Raw genomic sequence first — 18,878 nt, 5'->3', positions numbered from 1 at the left:
GTAGCCGTCCGGGCGGAGAGGAGAGGGCGGATCTCGGCGATATCGTAGAGGTGAAACCGGCAGGTCTCGGTAACGGATAGGACGCGTGGGGTGAACGAGACGGACGGGTCGAGGACGACACCGAGATCGCGGGCCCGAGAGACGGGAAGGACGGTCGCGCCATCGACGGGGATAGAGAAGTCTGGGAGAGGACCGGGTTCGGGAGGGAAGACGAGGAGCTCGGTCTCGCTCGTGTCGAGTTTTAGGCGGCGGGCCGACGTCCGGGCGGAGACGCCCCGGAGGCGGGAGGAGACGCGAGCCCGAAGGGAGGGGGAGAGGACGGGGGCGGAGATGGAGATCTGCGCGTCATCCGCGTAGAGATGGTAGTCGAAGCCGCGAGAGCGGACGAGTTCACCGAGGGAGTGAGTGTGAATGGAGAACGGAAGAGGGCCGAGAACCGACCCTCGAGGAACTCCGACGGTTAAAGGACGGGAGGGGGAGGAGGCTCCGGCGAAGGAGACCGAGAATGACCGGCCGGAGAGGCGAGAGGAGAACCGGGAGAGGACGGAGTCCGTGAAGCCGAGGTGAGATGAGGTGTGGAGGAGGAGGGGATGGTCGACGGTGTCAAAGGCGGCAGAGAGGTCAAGGAGGAGCACCGTAGCGAGCGCCCGGAAAAGCTCGATACAACAGAGTTGACGGTCACGATCGCTGCTTGCGGCGACCTCACCGTTCTTAAGGGGCTTCTGATCTAACGTCAGAAGCGGATGCCTCCAGCTGCCTGCCTGACTCCTCCGCTCTTCCTCATCAACATAATAAAAACGGTGACGTTGAAAGAATAACACCAATCGTGGTACATATTAAACACCTACTGTGTGCCGAGCACCGCGCTAGGCACCGAGGCGGATGCGGTACGATCAAATCGGAGGCAATCCCCGCCCCACCCGGGCTCCCGGTCTGAGAGGTGGGGAATGTGTGGGTTCACTGTGATACTGCACTCCCCCGAGCGCTTAGGACAGTGCGCTGCACACAGTAAGCGCTCAATAAATACGCCTGAAGGGACGAATGAAGGGAGAACAGGTTCGGAACCCCCCTTTAACAGATAAGGAAACTGAGGCCCAGAGAAGTTAGGTGACCTGCCCGAAGTCACAGAGCAGGCAAGCGGCAGAGCCGGAATCAGAACCCGGTTCTCCCGACCCCCCCCCCCGCCGGCTCGGCGGACTTCCCACGCGGCCGCGCTGCCTTCCCTCTCCATCGTTCGCCGACTCCCGGAGGGGCGGGACGGGCTAATTCCCCACGACACTCGGAAGCGATCGGCGATAAGCGGCCCCTCCCCGCCGCTCCGTTTCTCCCGAGATTATTTTTCTTCTTTATTAACCCCGACTCGCCGGGGGAGCCGTCCGGACCGCGGCCCCGACGACGGACTCGCTTTGAACTCGAGCGGTAGCCGAGCGCTTCGGGGAAACGGACGCTTCCTTATTTGCTGATGCCGGGCGGTAGGCCGCGGGCCAGACCCGGTCCGAGCCCCCTACCTGTTCGAGATTTCGGAGATACGTCGGGACGTGAAAGCCGCCCCGTCACAAGAGAGGACGGCGGAGGGTCGGGACCAACGGGGGAGTTGTCTTTCGTCTGCTCGGGGGTCCTGTCATCTTAAAGGGATTCCGATTACGCTTTGCCGGATTGGATTCGGGAACGTTCCCCCCGGTCCGGCCCTGGCGGGCAAGACCGGGAAGGGGGAACGGTCACGGTTCCCGTCCTTCCAAATGAGGCCGGGCCACCGGATGGGAAGCCCCGCGGGGCCCGGGGCGACGATGACTCTCCCTCTTTCGGAGCCTTTATCGAAGGCCCATCTCCTCCAAGAGGCCTTCCCAGACTAACCCCCCCCCCCCGCTTTCCTCTTCTCCCACTCCCTTCCGCGTCACCCTGACTTGCTCCCTTTATCCCTCCCCACGGTGCTTATGTCCACGTCTGCGATTTTATTCATTTATATTAATGTCCGTCTCCTCTCTTCGACTATAAGCCCGTTGTGGGCAGGGGACGTGTCTGTTTATCGTTATACCGTACTCCCCCAGGTGCTCGGTACGGCGCTCCGCCCACGGTAAGGGCTCGATAAATACGGCCGGAGGACCGAACGAGGGGATGACCGGACGGGGTCGGGCTCGGAAACTACCTGGGCCACGGCGGCCGTCGTGGGCTCGATCGGCAGGCGTCGCTTTGGAGACAAACCGGGGACCGAGCTGAATCTTTTCCCCGGAGGGACGGCGCCGGCGGGTCGAGTCCGGGGTCGCGTCCTCGCGCCGCTCTGGCTCCAGGAGGGGGTCCGAGAGCGGACGCCCGCCGGGCCACCCGGGGGCTCCAACTCCACCCCACATCCCGCCGGCGACCTCGGACGGGTCGCTGGACCTCCTTGGGCCTCGGCTGCCTCATCTGTGAAACGGGGCTGTGACACCCGTTCCCCCTCGGCCCGGGAGCCCCGCGTGGGACCGTGAATTCCGCACAGAACGGAACCGCGCCCAGTCCACTTACAGACCGGGAGCTCCTCTAAACTGGCAGCTCCTCCTGGGCAGGGACCGTGCCTTACGACTCTCCTGGCGCCGCACTTCCCCAGGCGCTTCGGACGGCGCTCGCGACCCAGGAGGCGCTCGATGAATCCCGCCGATTATACCGCGCCCGCCCCCGCGCTTGGGAGAGCCCCAGGCGGGACGGAAACCGCGTCCGGCAGGTTTCCCCCGGCCCTGCCCCAGCACTCCGTACAGCGGTCAGGCCACAGTTTAAGCGCCCGACGGACGTCGCAGTTACTATCAGCCCCTCCCGCTATTCCTGCCGCCGTCCAATTCCCACGACGGGTAGGCTCCGGGCACCGGCGCTCTCTGAGGATCCGGGTCCCTTCCGGGGACCGCGGTCGCCCCGCTTGCGGGCCTGCCAGAATCGGGCGGGGGACGCGGGAGGTTGGCGCGTACCTCGCGTCGTGAGCCCCGTGTGGGACGGAGACCGCATCCCACTTGCTCATCCAGCTCTCGGGACGGTCCTTGGCCCACGGAGAGTGCTCGACAAACGCCACGACTATCCCCCTTTAACTCTCACCGTTCCCTCCCGGAATTAGTACAAGGGAAGCTCAGGGCCCACTGCCCCCGCTCAATCCGTCAGCTGCACTTACTGAGCGCCGACCGTACGCGGAGCGCCGTGCTTGGGAGGGTACGATATCTAGAGTTGGTAGTCACGTTCACGGCCCACGACGAGCTCACAGCTCAGAGGGGGAGACGGACACTGATATCGGTAAATGAGCGCCGGCCAGGGGATGAGTAAAGGGCGCGTATCTGAGCGTAAGCGCGATGCCGAAGGGAGACCGTATTCCTACCCCCCCCCCGCCCCCCGACCACGCACACCAGCCTGGGGGCCTGGACGCCTCGATTCCGTGACGCCGACCCGAAAACGGCAACAGGCGAGCAAGAGCCCCGGGGCCAGACGTCCGGAGAAGGACCGGAGCTGGACGAGGTAAACAGAAGTCATCGGAGCCCCTGACTCCCAAGTATTTTTCGAGGGTCGGGGTGGCGAAAGGGACCTGTTTAAGAACGGTAACGTCGGTAGTCGTTGAGCGCTTACTAGGTGCCGAGCGCTGTCCTAAGCGCTGGGGTAGACGCAGGGGAATCAGGACGTCCCACGTGGGGCTCACGGTCTTCATCCCCGTTTTACAGACGAGGTAACCGAGGCCCAGAGAAGTGAAGTGACTCGCCCACGGTCAGCTGACGAGTGGCAGAGCTGGGGATTCGAACTCATGACCTCCGACTCCAAAGCCCGGGCTCTTTCCACTGAGCCACGCTGCTCCTCTGCGGGCCCCACGACGACGGGAACGCCGGGGCCTCCCGACCAGTCTCCCAACCCCTCGGGGGATCCCGGCGCAGACGGCTCCGCCCGGGCTCCCGTCGGGCGCGTGCACGCGTGCGTCTGGGCACGCGCGTATCCCGTCTGCGTGCGCTTACTGGGTCACTTCTTGAAGCGAGGGCCAGGTCTCCACTCTCAGCGAACGCACGCCAGAGGGTCCTGGAAAAGGGTCAGCGCTCCCGACCCCCAGCTTGACAGGGACAACCCCGCAGGGGAGGGGGGCCCCCGGGCCAGAGGAGGGCCAACGGGGGCGGGGGGCCCGGGCTCTCCCAAGAGCTCGGTACAGTGCTCTGCACACGGCCAGCGCTCCGTAAATACGACTGAATGGGAAGTCCCGATCCCGAGGTCCCCTCCCCGCTGAACGACCGAGTCGCCAGGCTCGGAAATATCAGGGAGATGCCGGAACGTGAGCTCTTCTGGCAAGGTCCGAGTCTACAACTCTCCCCAGCCCCCTTTTATCATTTAAAAAAAAAAAACAAAACGGTATCTGTTAAGCACTTACTACGGGCCAGGCGTCGTTCCGAGCGTCGCCCACGGTCCGGGTCCCACATGGGACGCACGGTCTTATTCCTCGTTTTACAGCTGAGGTGACCGAGGCCCAGGGAAGCCGAGCGACTTGCCTGAGGTCACGCGGCAGACGAGGGGCGGGGCCGGCATCCAGGTCGCCCGAGTCCCAGGCCCGGGCTCTGCCCACTGGGCCACACCGCGCTCAGCGCTCCAAAGACCCCCGGGTGAATCGGAAGGCTTCGAAAGAGAGGAGGGAAGTGGCTCGGCGGGACCGGGGGGGGGACGGGCGTTCCGGGCAGGGGACCGCTCCGAGCGACGGGCCAGAGTCGGGCGCGTCGAGGGCAAGGGGCGGGAGCCGGGACAGAGCGGGAGCACAGAGGGGAGAAGGAAAGGGAGCCGGCGGGTAGAGGCCGGACAGGACCGAGGGAATCCTCCACGGCCGGATCCCCGTACGTCTCACCGCATCCAAAGATATCGCTTCGTTCTTTTTCCGCGGTACGTATTTACAAGATGTAGCCGGCAAGGGTTTCGGCCAGCCTGGGAAACACGTGCAGGGTTCGGGACGTTTTCTCTCCGGCCGTCCGGGAAGCCAGAAAACCTGGGTGGCGCCGGGGAATCGTCATCCCTCGTGTTTTCGGCGGAGGCTTCGCTCGCTCTTCCACCCGGGGACTCGGAAAATCTGATTCCTCTGCCGGAGGGAGCCGCCCCGGGGCTCCCGCCGACCCGGGGCCGGGCCGGCTAGGGCCGCCGGGCCGGGCTCGCGACTCCCGGCAGGCCCGGGGGGTGTGGCGGCGGCGGGGAGGAGGTCTCGGTCGATGCGGAACTGAAAATCCTAACCACGATAACGGCGGTATTTGAGAAGCGCTTACTACGGGTCCGGCTCTGCACTCACCGCCGGGGTAGAAACAACTCCCCGGCGGTGAATGCAGAGCCGGACCCGTAGTAAGCGCTCCGCGCTTCTCAAATACCGCAGTTATCATCTCCGTGCCTCAGTTCCCTCATCTGCAAGACGGGGATTAAAACCGGGAGCCCCACGTGGGACGACCTGATCGCCCTGCATCCCCCGCCCCCGGCGTTTAGGACAGCGCTTCGCGCGTAGTGAGCGGCTAACGAATGCCAACGTTATCATCACAAGACAACCGGGTCCCTCGCAGGGCTCGCGCTCTTAAGCAGCGGGGCTCAGCGGAAAGAGCCTGGGCTCTGGAGTCAGAGATCGCGGGTTCGAATGCCGGCTCCGCCACTCGTCAGCCGTGCGACTGTGGGCGAGTCACTTCACTTCTCTGTGCCTCAGTGACCTCATCCGTCAAATGGGGATGAAGACCCTGAGCCCCACGTGGGACGACCTGATTCCCCGGTGCCTCCCCCAGCGCTTAGAAAAGCGCTCTGCCCATAGCAGGCGCTTGACAAACACCGACGTTATCATCATCATCATTGTTAACAGATCCGGAATCCCCGTTCTGCAGATGAGGGAACCGAGGCGCGGAACAGTGAAGGGACCTGCCCAAGGGCACAGGCGGCAGGGCCGGGATTAGAACCCAGGCCCTTCTGGCTCCCGGGCCAGTGCCCTCCCCTCACTCCGGGGCGTCTGTCGGGAGACCCCCGGGCCCTCGAAAACCGACAGGTGTCCGACGGAGCCGGGCGGCACGGGAGAGAGTCGAGGGCGGAGAGTCCAGTCTACCGCGCGGAAGGAGGCGACGGTACATCGCGTCCCGATTTTTACCAAGGAAACCCCACGGGTCCCCTCCCGGAACGACCGCAGGCGGAGCCGGCGCGTCGGCGGGGGAGAGATAGTGATGTTGGTATCCGTTAAGCGCTCGCTACGTGCAGAGCGCCGTTCCAAGCGCTGCGGGAGATACAGGGGAAGCCGGTCGTCCCACGTGAGGCTCACGGTTAATCCCCATTTTACAGATGAGGTGACTGGGGCACAGAGGAGCGAAGTGACTCGCCCCCAGTCGCACAGCCGACGAGAGGCAGGGCCGGGAATCGGACCCACGACCTCTGACTCCCAAACCCGGGCTCTTTCCACCGGGCCCCGCGTCCGTGGGGTCCCCGTGGGTCAGGGACGACCCGATCAGACTGTGCGCCCGTCAGAGGGCGGGGCCTGTCCCTGTTACCGATCTGTACGTTCCAAGCGCTTAGTACAGTGCTCTGCACATAGTAAGCGCTCGATAAATACTACTGAACGACGGCATAAGATGAGGCAGGCCCCCCCCCCGCCCCCCCCCCCCCCCCGGGCTCGGAACGGAGCCTGGCACGTAGGAAGCGCCTAGAGAAGCAGCGTGGCTCGGCGGCAAGGGCCCGGGCTTGGGAGTCAGAGGTCGTGGGTTCTAATCCCGCCTCCGCCGCGCGTCCGCTGCGTGACCTCGGGCAGGTCACTTCTCAGTTCCCCCGTCTGTAAAAATGGGGATTAAAAAAAAAAACCGCGAGCCCCACGTGGGACGACCTGATTGCCCTGTATCTACCCCAGCGCTTGGAGCGGTTCCCGGCGCATAGCGAGCGCTCAACGAACACCGTAATTATTATCATTACTGTTAACCGACGCCGTCGGGGACGGTCTCCTCTTCTCCGTGCGGCCTTCTCCCACTTCTACCGCGAGTGGCCGGAGGGCCGGGGACCGGGTCGTATTTTCAGGTCCTTGCGGGCATCCCGGCGCTCCAAACAGCGTCTCGCGCTCGATCGACAGCCTCTCCCAACCCACGGCTGGGTGCCGTCGCCTTCGGACGGAAGTCGATCATTTTATCTAGACGGTAAATTCTCTCTCTTCCGTTCCTGTCCGACTGTAGCCCCCCCCGCCCCAAGCACTTAGTACGTGTTCCGCAGACAGTAGGTTCTTAATAAATACTCCCGACCGACTAATTACCCACCCCGGACGGCGGGGAGAGGCAAGGGTTATCACCGTCTTTTACGGGGGAGGAGGCCGTGGCTCAGAGAGGTTAAGAGACTCGCCCGAGGTCGCACGGGAGATCGGTGACCAGGCTGGGAGCAGAACTGCCACGTCCGGGTTCCCAGGCCCACGTTCTCCCCCCCGGGCCCACGGGGCCGGGCGGCCACCTGCACGGGCTAATTCCCGGGGCCAGCGAAAACACCCGTCCTTGCCGAGCTCGTCCGCACCCCTGCCAATTTCACCTCGCCGCAACTGCTGAACGAGGGGGAAAACGAAATCAAGAGGCTCCTCCAACAACTGCGGCGTCCACGTGCCGCTCGCTACCCACGCCGGACACTGGGCTGAGCACCGGGGTAGGCACCAGATCGGACTCAGCCTCGGTCCCAGTTCAAGGGGGCGCGGCGGACGGCTACCTTACCCCCATTTAACGGATGGGGAAACGGAGGCCCCGGAGACGCCGTGACCCGCCCGGGGTCATCCGGGAGGCCGAGGGCAGAGCCGAGACCGGCACCCCCGCCTCCTGACTCCCAGTTCCGGTTTCCCTCCACCGGGCCGGGCCGCCCCCACGCCTCAAGAGCCCGGGCTCGGGAGTCGGGGGTCACGGGTTCAAATCCCGGCTCCGCCGCCCGTCAGCCGGGTGGCCGCGGGCGAGTCGCTTCGCTTCTCCGTGACCTCATCTGTAAAACGGGGATCAACTGTGAGCTCACGTGGGACGACCCGATGAGCCCGGGTCTCCCCCGGCGCCCAGGACAGTGCACGGCACAGAGTAAGCGCTTAACAAACGCCATCGTCATTATCATCATCATTACGGTGTGGTGGAAAGAGCACGGGTTCTAATCTCGGCTCCACCGCTCGCCTGCTGTGCGACCTCGGGCCGGTGGCTCCGCCTCCCTGGGCCTCGGCTACCTCATTCGTAAAATGGGGACCGGGACTCCGGGCCCCACGTGGGACGGGGACCACGTCCCACCCGATCCGCTCGGCGGAGGGCCCGGCACACGGTGAGCGCTCAACAAATACCACGGTTACTACTATTAGAACCGAGTCTGCTGAACTAGCAGATTAGAATCACGGTATTTGTTGAGCATTTACCGTGTGCCGAGCACTGTCCTAAGCGCTGGGGTGGATGCGAGGCCATCAGGTTGCCCGCCCCCCCCCCCCCCCCCCACGGGGCTCGCAGTCTTAACCCCCATCGTCCAGGTGAGAGAAGTGAAGCGGCTTGCCCCAGGTCCCCCGGCGGACAAGCGGCGGAGCCGGGATCAGAACCCGCGTCCTCTGACTCCCGAGCCCGGGCTCCTTCCCCGAAGCCACGCGGATATAACAGCCATCTCCGTTCCGGGCTCCGCTGACACGGAGACGCGCTGGGCCGGGACCGGACCCGGGGGGAGGGGCCGCAGACCCGTCCCGCCGGGCTCCCCGCGGCCAGCTCGGTCAGCCCAGGGCCGACGGTCCCACCCCTGCTCTCTGACCCGCCTCCGGACGGAGGCCAGCCCGGCCTCCGCGCTTCCGGAGAGGAGGCCGGCCGGACGACTGGCAGAGCGCGCCCCGGGTGCCCGCCGCCAGCGGGGAGAACCAGCGGGGCTCAGCGGAAAGAGGCCGGCCTTGGGCGGCAGAGGTCACGGGCTCGAATCCCGGCTCTGCCGCTCGGCAGCGGTGTGACCGCGGGCGAGTCGCTTCACTTCTCGGTGCCTCAGTTCCCTCGTCTGTCAAATGCGGATTGAGACCGTGAGCCTCACGTGGGACGACCCGATGACCCCGGATCACCCCCAGCGCTCAGAACGGTGCTCTGCTTAACAAATACCGACTTCTTTATTATTATTATCGCTGCGCTGGGCGCCGGGGAGAGTGCAGCGGCGGGAAAACCCACCACCCCTGCCCCGCAGGAGCTCACGGTCACAAACGCCGGTTTCCCCTCGCCCACCAAGGGCGGAGATCCCTCGCCGACTCTGAGCCACCCAGCCCCGAGGGACCCCGGGGAGGGAAAGCCAGAGGCCTGGGACGGCCACGCTCCGGGAGCGGGGCCTTCCAGACGATAGCGACGTTGGCACTCGTTAGGCGCTTACCACGTGCAGGGCACCGTTCCGAGCGCCGGGGGAGATACGGGGGAATCGGGTCGTCCCACGTGAGGCTCACGGTCTTCATCCCCATTTGACAGAGGAGGTCACTGAGGCACGGAGAAGTGAAGCGACTCGCCCAAAGTCACCCGGCTGACAGGTGGCGGAGCCGGGATTCGAACCCATGACCTCCGACTCCCAAGCCCGGGCTCTTTCCACTGAGCCACGCCGACTCGCTCAAAGTCACAACGGGAACAGCGTGGATCTGGGAGAGGGTCCGAGACTCGGCTCTGCCGCGAGACCTCGGTCAAGTCACCTGATCTCTCCGGGCCTCGGTTTTCTCCTCTGAAAAACGGGGGTCATAATCTCGGCCCCTCGCTACTTCCCAGCGAGGTCAAAATGAGATCCCTGACAGGAAAGCGCTTCGGTCGACTGCGGCACTGCAGAGAGTCAGGTATCGGCGTTACTACGTGCAAAAGTACAATCTCTGTCTGAACGACCCAAGGCTGCCCTGAGCCAAGACTCTATTCACGAACAATATTTTCCCCTGGGAAGACAGGAGAAGAAGAAAAGTAGCAGGATTTTCTCCAGAAAATCTGAGCTTTGGTGAATTTCCAGCCCAGCTTAAGGTCATTTTTTTTTTTTGGTTTTAAAAAAAAGCATCTCCTCGCTGAACTTAGCATTACTGGCTAGGAATTCCGCCCACAGAAATGAGATACATCTAAAGTGGATTTCATTTTGTACCGTGGACGAGTGACATCCTATCCTCATAACCCTTCCAGAGATGACAAACCGTCGCTGATAAAAGTCTGTTCCCGACACTTAGCACGGAAACGCCGTTTCCATAACGTAGATGCAACGGGCCCCCGGAGACACGCGTAGGGTCGTTAACGTGTCGTCTACAATTGTTCCTTCCCTGGCCGTATTTAGGGGTCCGGGGCGAGCCATTTTTTTTTTTTTGCCGAGAACATTTCAGAAGCGAACCGGCAGCGAGATCCCCTCCGTGTTCCACGACATTTCTGCCCCAGAGGAAGCGTGAAGGGGAAGCAGCGCGGCCTAACGGAAAGAGCCGGGGTCCGGGAGTCGGGAGACCCGAGTTCCAATCCCGGTTCCGCCGCCTGCCCGCTGTGTGACCCTGGGCGACTCGCTTCGCTTCTCTGTGCCTCGGTCACCTCGCCTGTAAAACAGGGAGCGAGCCCGGGGGCCCCGCGCGGGCCGCGGACCGTGTCCGATCTGATTAACGCGGGCCTATCCCGGAGCTTAGCACAGTGCCTCGCGCCTGGCGAGTGCTCAACCGAGACCTTCAAAAAAGATGGGGAGAGGGGGAGATCCATACTTGCCGGCCCCGGCCCCCGCCCGCCAACTAGAGATCCCGGGCGTCACCCTGCATGACTGACAATCGGATGACGGCAGGGGAGTTATTTAACGACGGCGTCTTTACATGAAGTCACGGCTTGAACCCCCGCAGATGAAATTTTTAGAGCCCCGCCCAAGGGAAAACACAAGTGGCTCCTGTCTGCTGGGGGGAGATCTGGGAAAACGTTCCCGTGGTAGGCCGATCCCGCCTCCCTCACGGTCTTAAAAGGTCCTCGTCCAAGCCGAGCGAACGGTGTTGTGCTCGCGCCGACGGGGAATCGTATCTTGGAACCGCAACGAGGGGGTCGTCGGAGAGCCCCTCACACCCTCCACCTCTCACACTCCCTCTCCTCACCTAGGGAGCTGTCTGGCCCTCGTCCCATCGCCCCGGCCCGGGAACAGAGTAGCCCACCCTCACGGATACCGGACACCCGGACGCGTGCGCCGTCGGAGACGCACAAGCAGCAGTGCGGCCTGATGGAAAGGGCCTGGGCCTGGGAGTAAGGCGACCCGCGCTCTAATCCTGGCTCCGCCGCGCTGATGCAGGACCCTGGGCAAGTCGCTCGACCGCTCCGTGCCTCGGTCTCCTCACCTGTACGGCGGGGATTCACCCCCTGCCCTCCTTCGGCACTTAAACCGCGAGGGGCAGGGACCGTGCGTGACCCGATCGTCTTCTAGAGAAGCGGCGTGGCTCAGTGGCAGGAGCCCGGGCTGGGGACTCAGAGGTCGTGGGTTCTAATCCCGGCTCCGCCGCCCGTCTGCTGCGTGACGTCGGGCGAGTCACTTCCCCTCTCTGGGCCTCAGTGACCTCATCTGGAAAAACGGGGATGAAAAAACGTGAGCCCCACGTGGGACAATCTGATTACCCCGGGTCTAACCCAGCGCTTGGAACAGTGCTCCGCGCGTAGTGAGCGCTTTACCGATACCATAATTATCATCATTATTCTATCCACCCCAGCGCTGAGTCCAGTGCTCAGCACACAGTGAGCGCCTAAGAAACGCCACGACCGTTATCACCACTACTTTAGAAAGAAGACCGGAGCGAGCGGTGGAATGCGGGTGGAGGAGTAGGAAGGAGACATTAAGGCAGAGAAGACGGAAGACGGCAGGCCCCCGGCCCCCGTATTTCCTCTCCCGCTGCAGAGACTCCTCTTAAAAACTCGCTCGGAAAAGAAAAATAAACGGCGACAAATCTGAGCCCTTGGAATCTAATCCCATTTTCCAGGGGCGCCTTCCGGGGAAGAGACAGGCTTGTAAGATACGGTGATTTCCAAGAAAGCAGGGGCAGCGCTCCGCTCGGTCAGCTTTTCCGCGGTGAGAAGGGAAGGCGCGGGGGGGGCGAGGGGGCGGGGAGAAGACGGTCTCTGTTCTCGTACAGACGAGGACCGGGTTCGTGTGTTCAGCTCCCAGGGAACCCCACCGATGCGGCCCACAAGACTAACAGTGACTACAGCGGGACCTGCTCCGGGCTGACGATACGCCGAGCAACGTGCTACGCGGACACCCTGCGATCCGACCAGACGCGGTCCCTATCCCACGCCGGACTCGCGATCTCAAGGGATGTCGAATCCCCAACTTACAGAGGGGGAAACCGAGGCACCGAGACGTCAGGTTGCCTGCCCAAGGTTATCCAGCGGGCGGGTGGCAGAGCCAGGACCAGGGAGCGATTCGCCCTTTCCTTTCATGCGTTCGACGGTATTTACGTGCGGAGGACTGTACTAAGCGCTCGGAAAGTACAATTCAGCAACAGATAGAGACCATCCCTGCCCAACAACGGGCTCGCGGTCTAGAAGCGGGGGGGACAAACATCGAAACAAGAGGCATCGGCGGCATCAGTCGCCGCTCTAAGCGCCGGGGTGGATACAGGGTGATCAGGTTGTCCCACGTGAGGCTCACGGTCTTCACCCCCGTTTTGCAGATGAGGCAACCGGGGCACAGAGAACTGAAGTGACTCGCCCACAGTCACCCAGCTGACAAGCGGCGGGGGCCGGGATTCGAACCCAGGACCCCCGACTCCCAAGCCCGGGCTCTTTCCACTGAGCCACGTCGGCTTCTCAGAGAGTCCCTTCGGGTCTCCGTGCCTCAATTCCCTCAATGGGGGGGGGGGGGGGAGGGTTCACCGCCTGTTCTCCCTCCCCCTCGGACGGAAAGCCCCACGTGAGCCCAGCACTGTCCGGCTCGACTGCCCTGTCTCCATCCCAGCGCTCAGAACAGAGTTGGGCCCGGAGTAAACGCTTAAATACCGAAGTCACAGCAGGGAGGACTCGCAAATCTATCTTGGCCCCTGGACAGACAGGGGCGGCGCCAAGAGTGCCAGTGCGGGCACCGAGGCCGGCCGGCCGCCCAACACAGATCTCCCCTGAGCTTTCGCCCGCGGGCTGGGCGGGTTGGCGATCCCAAAACTCCGCAAGGGTGCCAGAGTCAAAATATTTCGGGTCCTCCTCTCGCTCGGACTTTGCCACCCTTTCCCTCTCTTCTTTCCCCTGGAAGCCGGGTCCGTCGGTCAGTCACGCGGAGGTGTTCACCGAGCGCGCGACGGAGAGGGAGAGTGCGGCGCCGAGAGCCTGGGAAACTGAATTCCCAGTAGGCGCGGTCCCCCGGCTCACGCGGCTTGCGTTCCAACGGACGCGGCCCGGCCCGGCGGATGGAGTCCGGGCCCGGCAGTCAGAAGGGCCTGGGTTCGGATTCCGGCTCCGCCGCTTGCCTGCAGTGCGACCCTGGGTAAATCATTTCACTTCTCCGTGCCTCGCAGTTACCTCATCCGGAAAATGGGGATTAAGGCCGTGAGCCCCGCTTGGGTCAGGGACTGTGTCCCACCTGATTAACTGATTAGAACAGTGCTTGACACAGAGGAAGCGCTTAACAACCTGCGGGCCGGGAGCACCTCCGAAAGAAGCAGGTAATCGAGAGGACGCCGAGCTCTGCCCCGAGGCCCAGCCTTTCGGGAAAGACGAGAGGTATCCGGGGCCCCAGACAGGCCCGGATGTCTTGGTTTCCCGCCCAAAATCATCCGGAGGGGGACACCTCGGAGCCACAACCGCAACCTTGGAGTCGGGCTGCCTCTCTGGGAAGAGGAAAATGAGGAGCCCGCCCGGCGACCTCCAAGGATCGCCTTCGGTTTGGACGTTTACCTCGGCCGACACCCCGTCCCGTGGGCACCCGAATGACGGACCGCCGAGCCCTCCCCAGAGTGGTGTGCGATTATGGGGTCAGGAGGGCTCGGGGTTGTTCGCTGGCTTGCAGAGGCTTTGCACCGTCCCCACCGTTCTCTCCCCCCGAACCGCTTCCCGCGTGGGCCTCCGCTCGGCCCCTTTACGCATCCGGCGAGGGACCGCCACGTCTCTCCTCCCTGTCGGGAGCTCGCTCGCAGGGAAACCGGGGGGCCTTTTTCGAGAGCCGACGAAAACCCGCTCACACCCCACCGGGCGCACTCGGGCCCACCCCTCCCAGACGGAGGCCCGTTGGCCAGGCCGGAGGCTAGCTGCCACGGGCAAGCGGAAGGCCGGCCAACCGGATGGCCCGCCCTTCCTCCGAACCGGCGCCTCACGGGGGTGGGCGGTTTAAGGTGACTCGGGGAGCCCGGTCGGGTCTTCCCTTCCCCGCCTCCCTCCGCCCCCGCGCACCGCGACTCGGACGGACCCTCCCGAGAGCGGCTCGTTGGGAACGGAGCCCGGTCTCTGGGAGGAGCGACGTGACATTCCGGTTGTTTTATCTGGAGAGGGAAGCGGCCGAGGCCCGGCTCATTGAAACCGCAAGTGGGCACGGTGTCTCTGCTGAAACCCATTCTGCTGAGCCAACTCGTCCCCATGTGGCGCCCCAGGGTCCTCTGGGGCTACCACGCGGCTCAGCGGGTCCCCAGTTGGCCCGTATCTACCCCGGCGCTCCCGACAGCGCCCGGCAGCCGGTAAACATTTAACGAATACCACCGTTATCATCATCACCCACCAGCCAGGCGGGCGGCAGCGCCGGCAGGGCAGAGGCCCGGGAATCAATTCTAGCCCCGGTTCCCCCACTTGTCAGCTGTGCGACCTCGGGCAAATCACTTCACCTCTCTGCGCCTCAGCTAGCTCATGGGGAAAACGGGGCTCGAGACTGTCAGCCCCACGGGGGACGGGGACCGGGTCCAACGGTATCCACCCCGGGACTCAGTACAGTGCCCGGCAGGTAGTAGGCGCTTAACAAATACCGCGATGATGATGATTACTCTACGACGGACCGGGGAACTCCTCGGTCAGCAGGAGTGTTCTCGGGGACGAGGCGCTTCAGGGAACGTAGGGGGGAATCAGAGTGAGACGGGGCAGGAGGGGATGTCGAAGGGAAGACCGTCAACAGGGTCTCCCCAGATGATACAGCCTCTACGGGGGAGGTCGGAGCCAGGCATCGGGATCTCTGGGGGTCCTGTGGGAAGCGGGAGCCAGCGAAGGGCGCTCTGTCGCCGGGTCCCCAACCTCTGAGGCACACGGGAACCCCTTGTCACATTTCACCTTCCCTAGCCGCCGTTCCCCGTTTTCCCCTTTAGACTCTGAACTCGTCGTGGGCGGGAAACACGTCTGTCGACCCCGTTGTAGTACCGTGCCCTGCACGCGGTGGGCACTCGGTAAATCCGCTAGCCTAACAGTGACCGTCCCAGCGGCAGGACTCCGTCCGCTCTGCCGTGGGACGGGCGTCCAGGCGTGAGGCGGTCGGAGAGGAAGGGGACGGCAGGGAAGTTCGGGGGAGGACTTCAGGTGAAGTCTCGGGGGAGCGGGGCCCCGCGGACCCGAGAGTTGAGAAGTCCCGCCGCGAAGTACAGAAACGCCGACGCCACCGGAAGGAACTCTGCCCACGCTAAGCGCTCGATAGATACGACCGAGTGAATGGATCGAACGAACCTAACAGAGATGCGATTCGCGGAACGCTGCCGAACGCAGGAGCGCCAGATTTCCACCAAGCCATGGAAGAGGTGTCACGGGTGAAGTCTGGGGACAACTCACCCGAAGGGAGGATTTGAAACTCGGGTCCCGGAAGCCATCGGCAAAATGCAATCCCCCGGCGCACGGAGCCGGCGCGCGACGCCGGCGACGGGCGGCGAGGTTCCCGCCTCGGGTGGTCCTACCCATCTCACTTTCCCATCACTGCAGACGGCACCACCAACCTTCCCGTCTCAGGAGCCCTAATCTCGGCATTACCCTCGACTCCCCTCTCTCTCATTCGACTCGCAAATTCGATCCATTACTAAATCCAGTCAGTTCCACCTTCGCGACAGAGCTAACATCCACCTCTCCGTCGAAAAACCTACCACGCTAATACAGTCACCTATCCTATCCTGCCCTGCTTACCGCATCAACCTCCTCGCCGACCCCCCTGCCTCCCGCCCCTCCCCACCCCGGTCCACACTTGGCCCTGCTGCCCGGATCATCTCTCAACGAGAACACTCGATCCGCGTCTCCCCCGCTCCTCCGGAACCGCCGGTGGTTGGCCAGCCACCTCCGCGTCAAACAGAAATCCCTCGCCGTCGGCTTCAAGGCGCTCAGTCACCTCGTCCCCTCCGACCTCGCCTCGTTACTCTCCTACTCCGACCCCAGCCCGCACACTCCGCTCCTCTGATGCCAATCTTCCCGCTGCACCTCGATCTCTTCTACCTCGTCGCCGATCCCTCGCCCACGTCCCGCCTCTGGTCCGGGACGCCCTCCCTCTTCAGATCCGACAGGACGGACAATCCCCCCCCCCACCCCCGGCTTCAAAGTCTTCCCGGAGCCACGTCTCTTCCAAGGGCCTTCCCTGAGCCCTCCTTTCCTCTTCTCCCCTCCCTTCTGCATCGCACATATTCGACCCCACTCCCGGCCCCGCGGCACCTCCGTCCAAATCTGTCGTTTATTTATTCATATTAACGTCTGTCTTCCCTTCCAGAGGGTAAGCCCGCTGTGGGCGGGGACCGTGTCTATTCAACACATACTGCTCTGTCGTCCTCTCCCAGCACGCGTTACGCGCCCGATCGATACGACCGACCGACCGACCGACCTGCAGGAGGAGTCGCTCGAAGGCCAGGAAGTTGTCCCACTTGGCGGCGTGGGGGTGCTCTAAGGTCTGCACGGTGGCCAGGCCCAGCTGCAGGAGCCCACAGTGGTTCTCCAGGGCCTTGGGGTTGCTCTTGAATAGCTGAATGTAGGACCGCAGCTGCCCGGGAGTCACTCTCCCTGCCAGAAGGAAAACACAGCTTTACCACGGGGCCGGCCGCCGGTCGAGGAGCGGCGCGGCCCAGTGGAACCAACGCGGGCCCGGGAACCCGAGGACCCGGGTTCTGATCCCGGCCCCTCCGCAGGGTGATCTCGGGGAAGTCGCTTCCCTTCTCCGTCACCCGAGTACCCCGTCCGCCCAACGGCTGTGAGCCCCGTGGGGGGGTTCTGCTTACTTGCTGTCGGTTTAATGACACGTCCCTCCCCTCGATTCTATTTATCGCTGTTGTTCTCGTCCGTCCGTCTCCCCCGATTAATAATAACGTCGGTATCCGTTAAGCGCTTACTGTGTGCCGAGCGCCGTTCTAAGCGCTGGGGTAGATACAGGGTGAGCGGGTCGTCCCACGTGAGGCTCACGGTTAATCCCCATTTTGCAGATGAGGTAGCCGAGGCGCAGAGAAGTGAAGTGACTTGCCCACAGTCACACGGCCGACGAGCGGCAGGGCTGGGATTCGAACTACAGAGCAGTCTGGTGAGAACGCGGAAGGTGAGACGGAGTTTAATCCGGGAGGCCCCGGCGGGATGCACGGGACGGCGAAGCTCGCGGAGAAGGGCCCGGGGCGTAACAGTTGGTGCTTGGGGGGGGTGGAGGGCGCACAGCGAAGACCGGGGGAGCCCAGCCGGGGGCCACCCGACGGCCAAGGCGGGAGAAGGCCGGGGCTGAGGTGAGGCCTAGGGCGGGGGCGGAGCGGAGAAGAAGAGCGGGCCCGGTCCCGCTACCGAGAGAGACGCCCGCCGGCGGCTCGTTCGCCCGTGCCCGCGGGCGGCCATCGTCCCGTTATTCACTGGGCACGACTACACCACGCGAGCAGGAACGGGGCCGGGGGAGTCCTCGAGGTGCGTTTTGAAAACCTCCACCTTCCAACCGCGGCCGGCCCTGTCCCGTGTCGGAATAACCCACCTCCCGCTTGATGGTGAAGTCGGTGTTCGCGATGGGAAACTCGCTATCTGAACTCTTCTGAAAAAAGAACGGTATTCGTTTAAGCCAGGCATTGCACAAAGCACCGGTGTACCCACAAGACAGTCGGGTCGGACGCAGTCCACGTCCCGCACGGGGCTCACGGTCTCAGTCCCCGTTTTCCAGACGAGGTCACCGAGGCGCCCGGGTGAAGCGACCCGCCCGAGGTTCCCGCAGCGGACGAGCGGCGGAGCCGGGATGAAAAACCACATCCTCCGACTCCCGGGCCTGTGCCCCATCCACTAGGCCACGCGGCTTCTCGGTCTGTAAATACGGCTGCCGGCGCCCCTCTGACGGATCACCCTCGTCCGTCGATCCATCAGTGGGACTGGGGCGCCTACGGCGGAAACCGCTCGGGAGAACAGTCGACCCGAAGCAGCGTGGCTCGGTGGGAGGAGCCCGGGCTCGGGAGCCGGAGGTCATGAGTTCGAATCCCGGCTCCGCCACTCGTCAGCTGGGCGACCGTGGGCGGGTCACTTCGCTTCTCTGGGCCTCAGTTCCCTCATCTGGAAAATGGGGATGAAGACCGTGAGCCTCACGTGGGACGACCCGATCACCCTGTATCTCCCCCCGGCGCTTAGAACGGTGCTGTGCACGTAGTGAGCGCTTAACGGATACCAACATAATTATTATTATTATTATCGTTTCACTTCTCTATGCCCCAGTTACTTCACCTGTAAAAGGGGGACTGAGACCGTGAGCCCCACGTAGGACACCGAGTGTGTCCGACCCGATTAGCTTCTCTCCACCCCGGCGCTTAGAACGGTGCCTGACGCCTAGTAGGCCCTTAACAAAACCATTATTAGTATTATTACTATTGTTTAATGGGGAGAGGTTGTCACTCTTCGGTGCTTAGTACAGTGCCTGCCACGGAGTAAGTACTTAATGAATACCGCCCCCCCAAACAAAGGGCAGGGAGGGAGAAGAAAGGGGGGGGATCTGAACGCGAGAAGCAGCGCGGCTCAGTGGAAAGAGCCCGGGCTTGGGAGTCGGGGGTCATGGGTTCGAATCCCGGCTCCGCCACCCGTCGGCCGGGTGACCGTGGGCAA

At 63.5% G+C, this 18,878-nt stretch overlaps 1 protein-coding gene across 1 annotated transcript in view; it reads right to left on the bottom strand.

Annotated features, from left to right (window-relative positions):
* Positions 1 to 18,878, bottom strand: part of SCFD2 (sec1 family domain containing 2) — a 139,121-nt gene that overhangs the window by 79,491 nt on the left and 40,752 nt on the right. Inside the window, exon 4 of the mRNA XM_029076554.1 lies at positions 16,657 to 16,832. Within this exon, the coding sequence (XP_028932387.1) occupies positions 16,657 to 16,832 (176 nt within the window). The remainder of the gene's footprint in view (positions 1 to 16,656; positions 16,833 to 18,878) is intronic.

The sequence above is a fragment of the Ornithorhynchus anatinus genome, chromosome 12 (genome assembly GCF_004115215.2).
Source record: "Ornithorhynchus anatinus isolate Pmale09 chromosome 12, mOrnAna1.pri.v4, whole genome shotgun sequence".
In the NCBI taxonomy this organism is placed as follows: Eukaryota; Metazoa; Chordata; class Mammalia; order Monotremata; family Ornithorhynchidae; genus Ornithorhynchus; species Ornithorhynchus anatinus.
The sequence above is the reverse complement of the archived record's forward strand: the minus strand, read 5'-3'. Positions and strand labels throughout refer to the sequence as shown.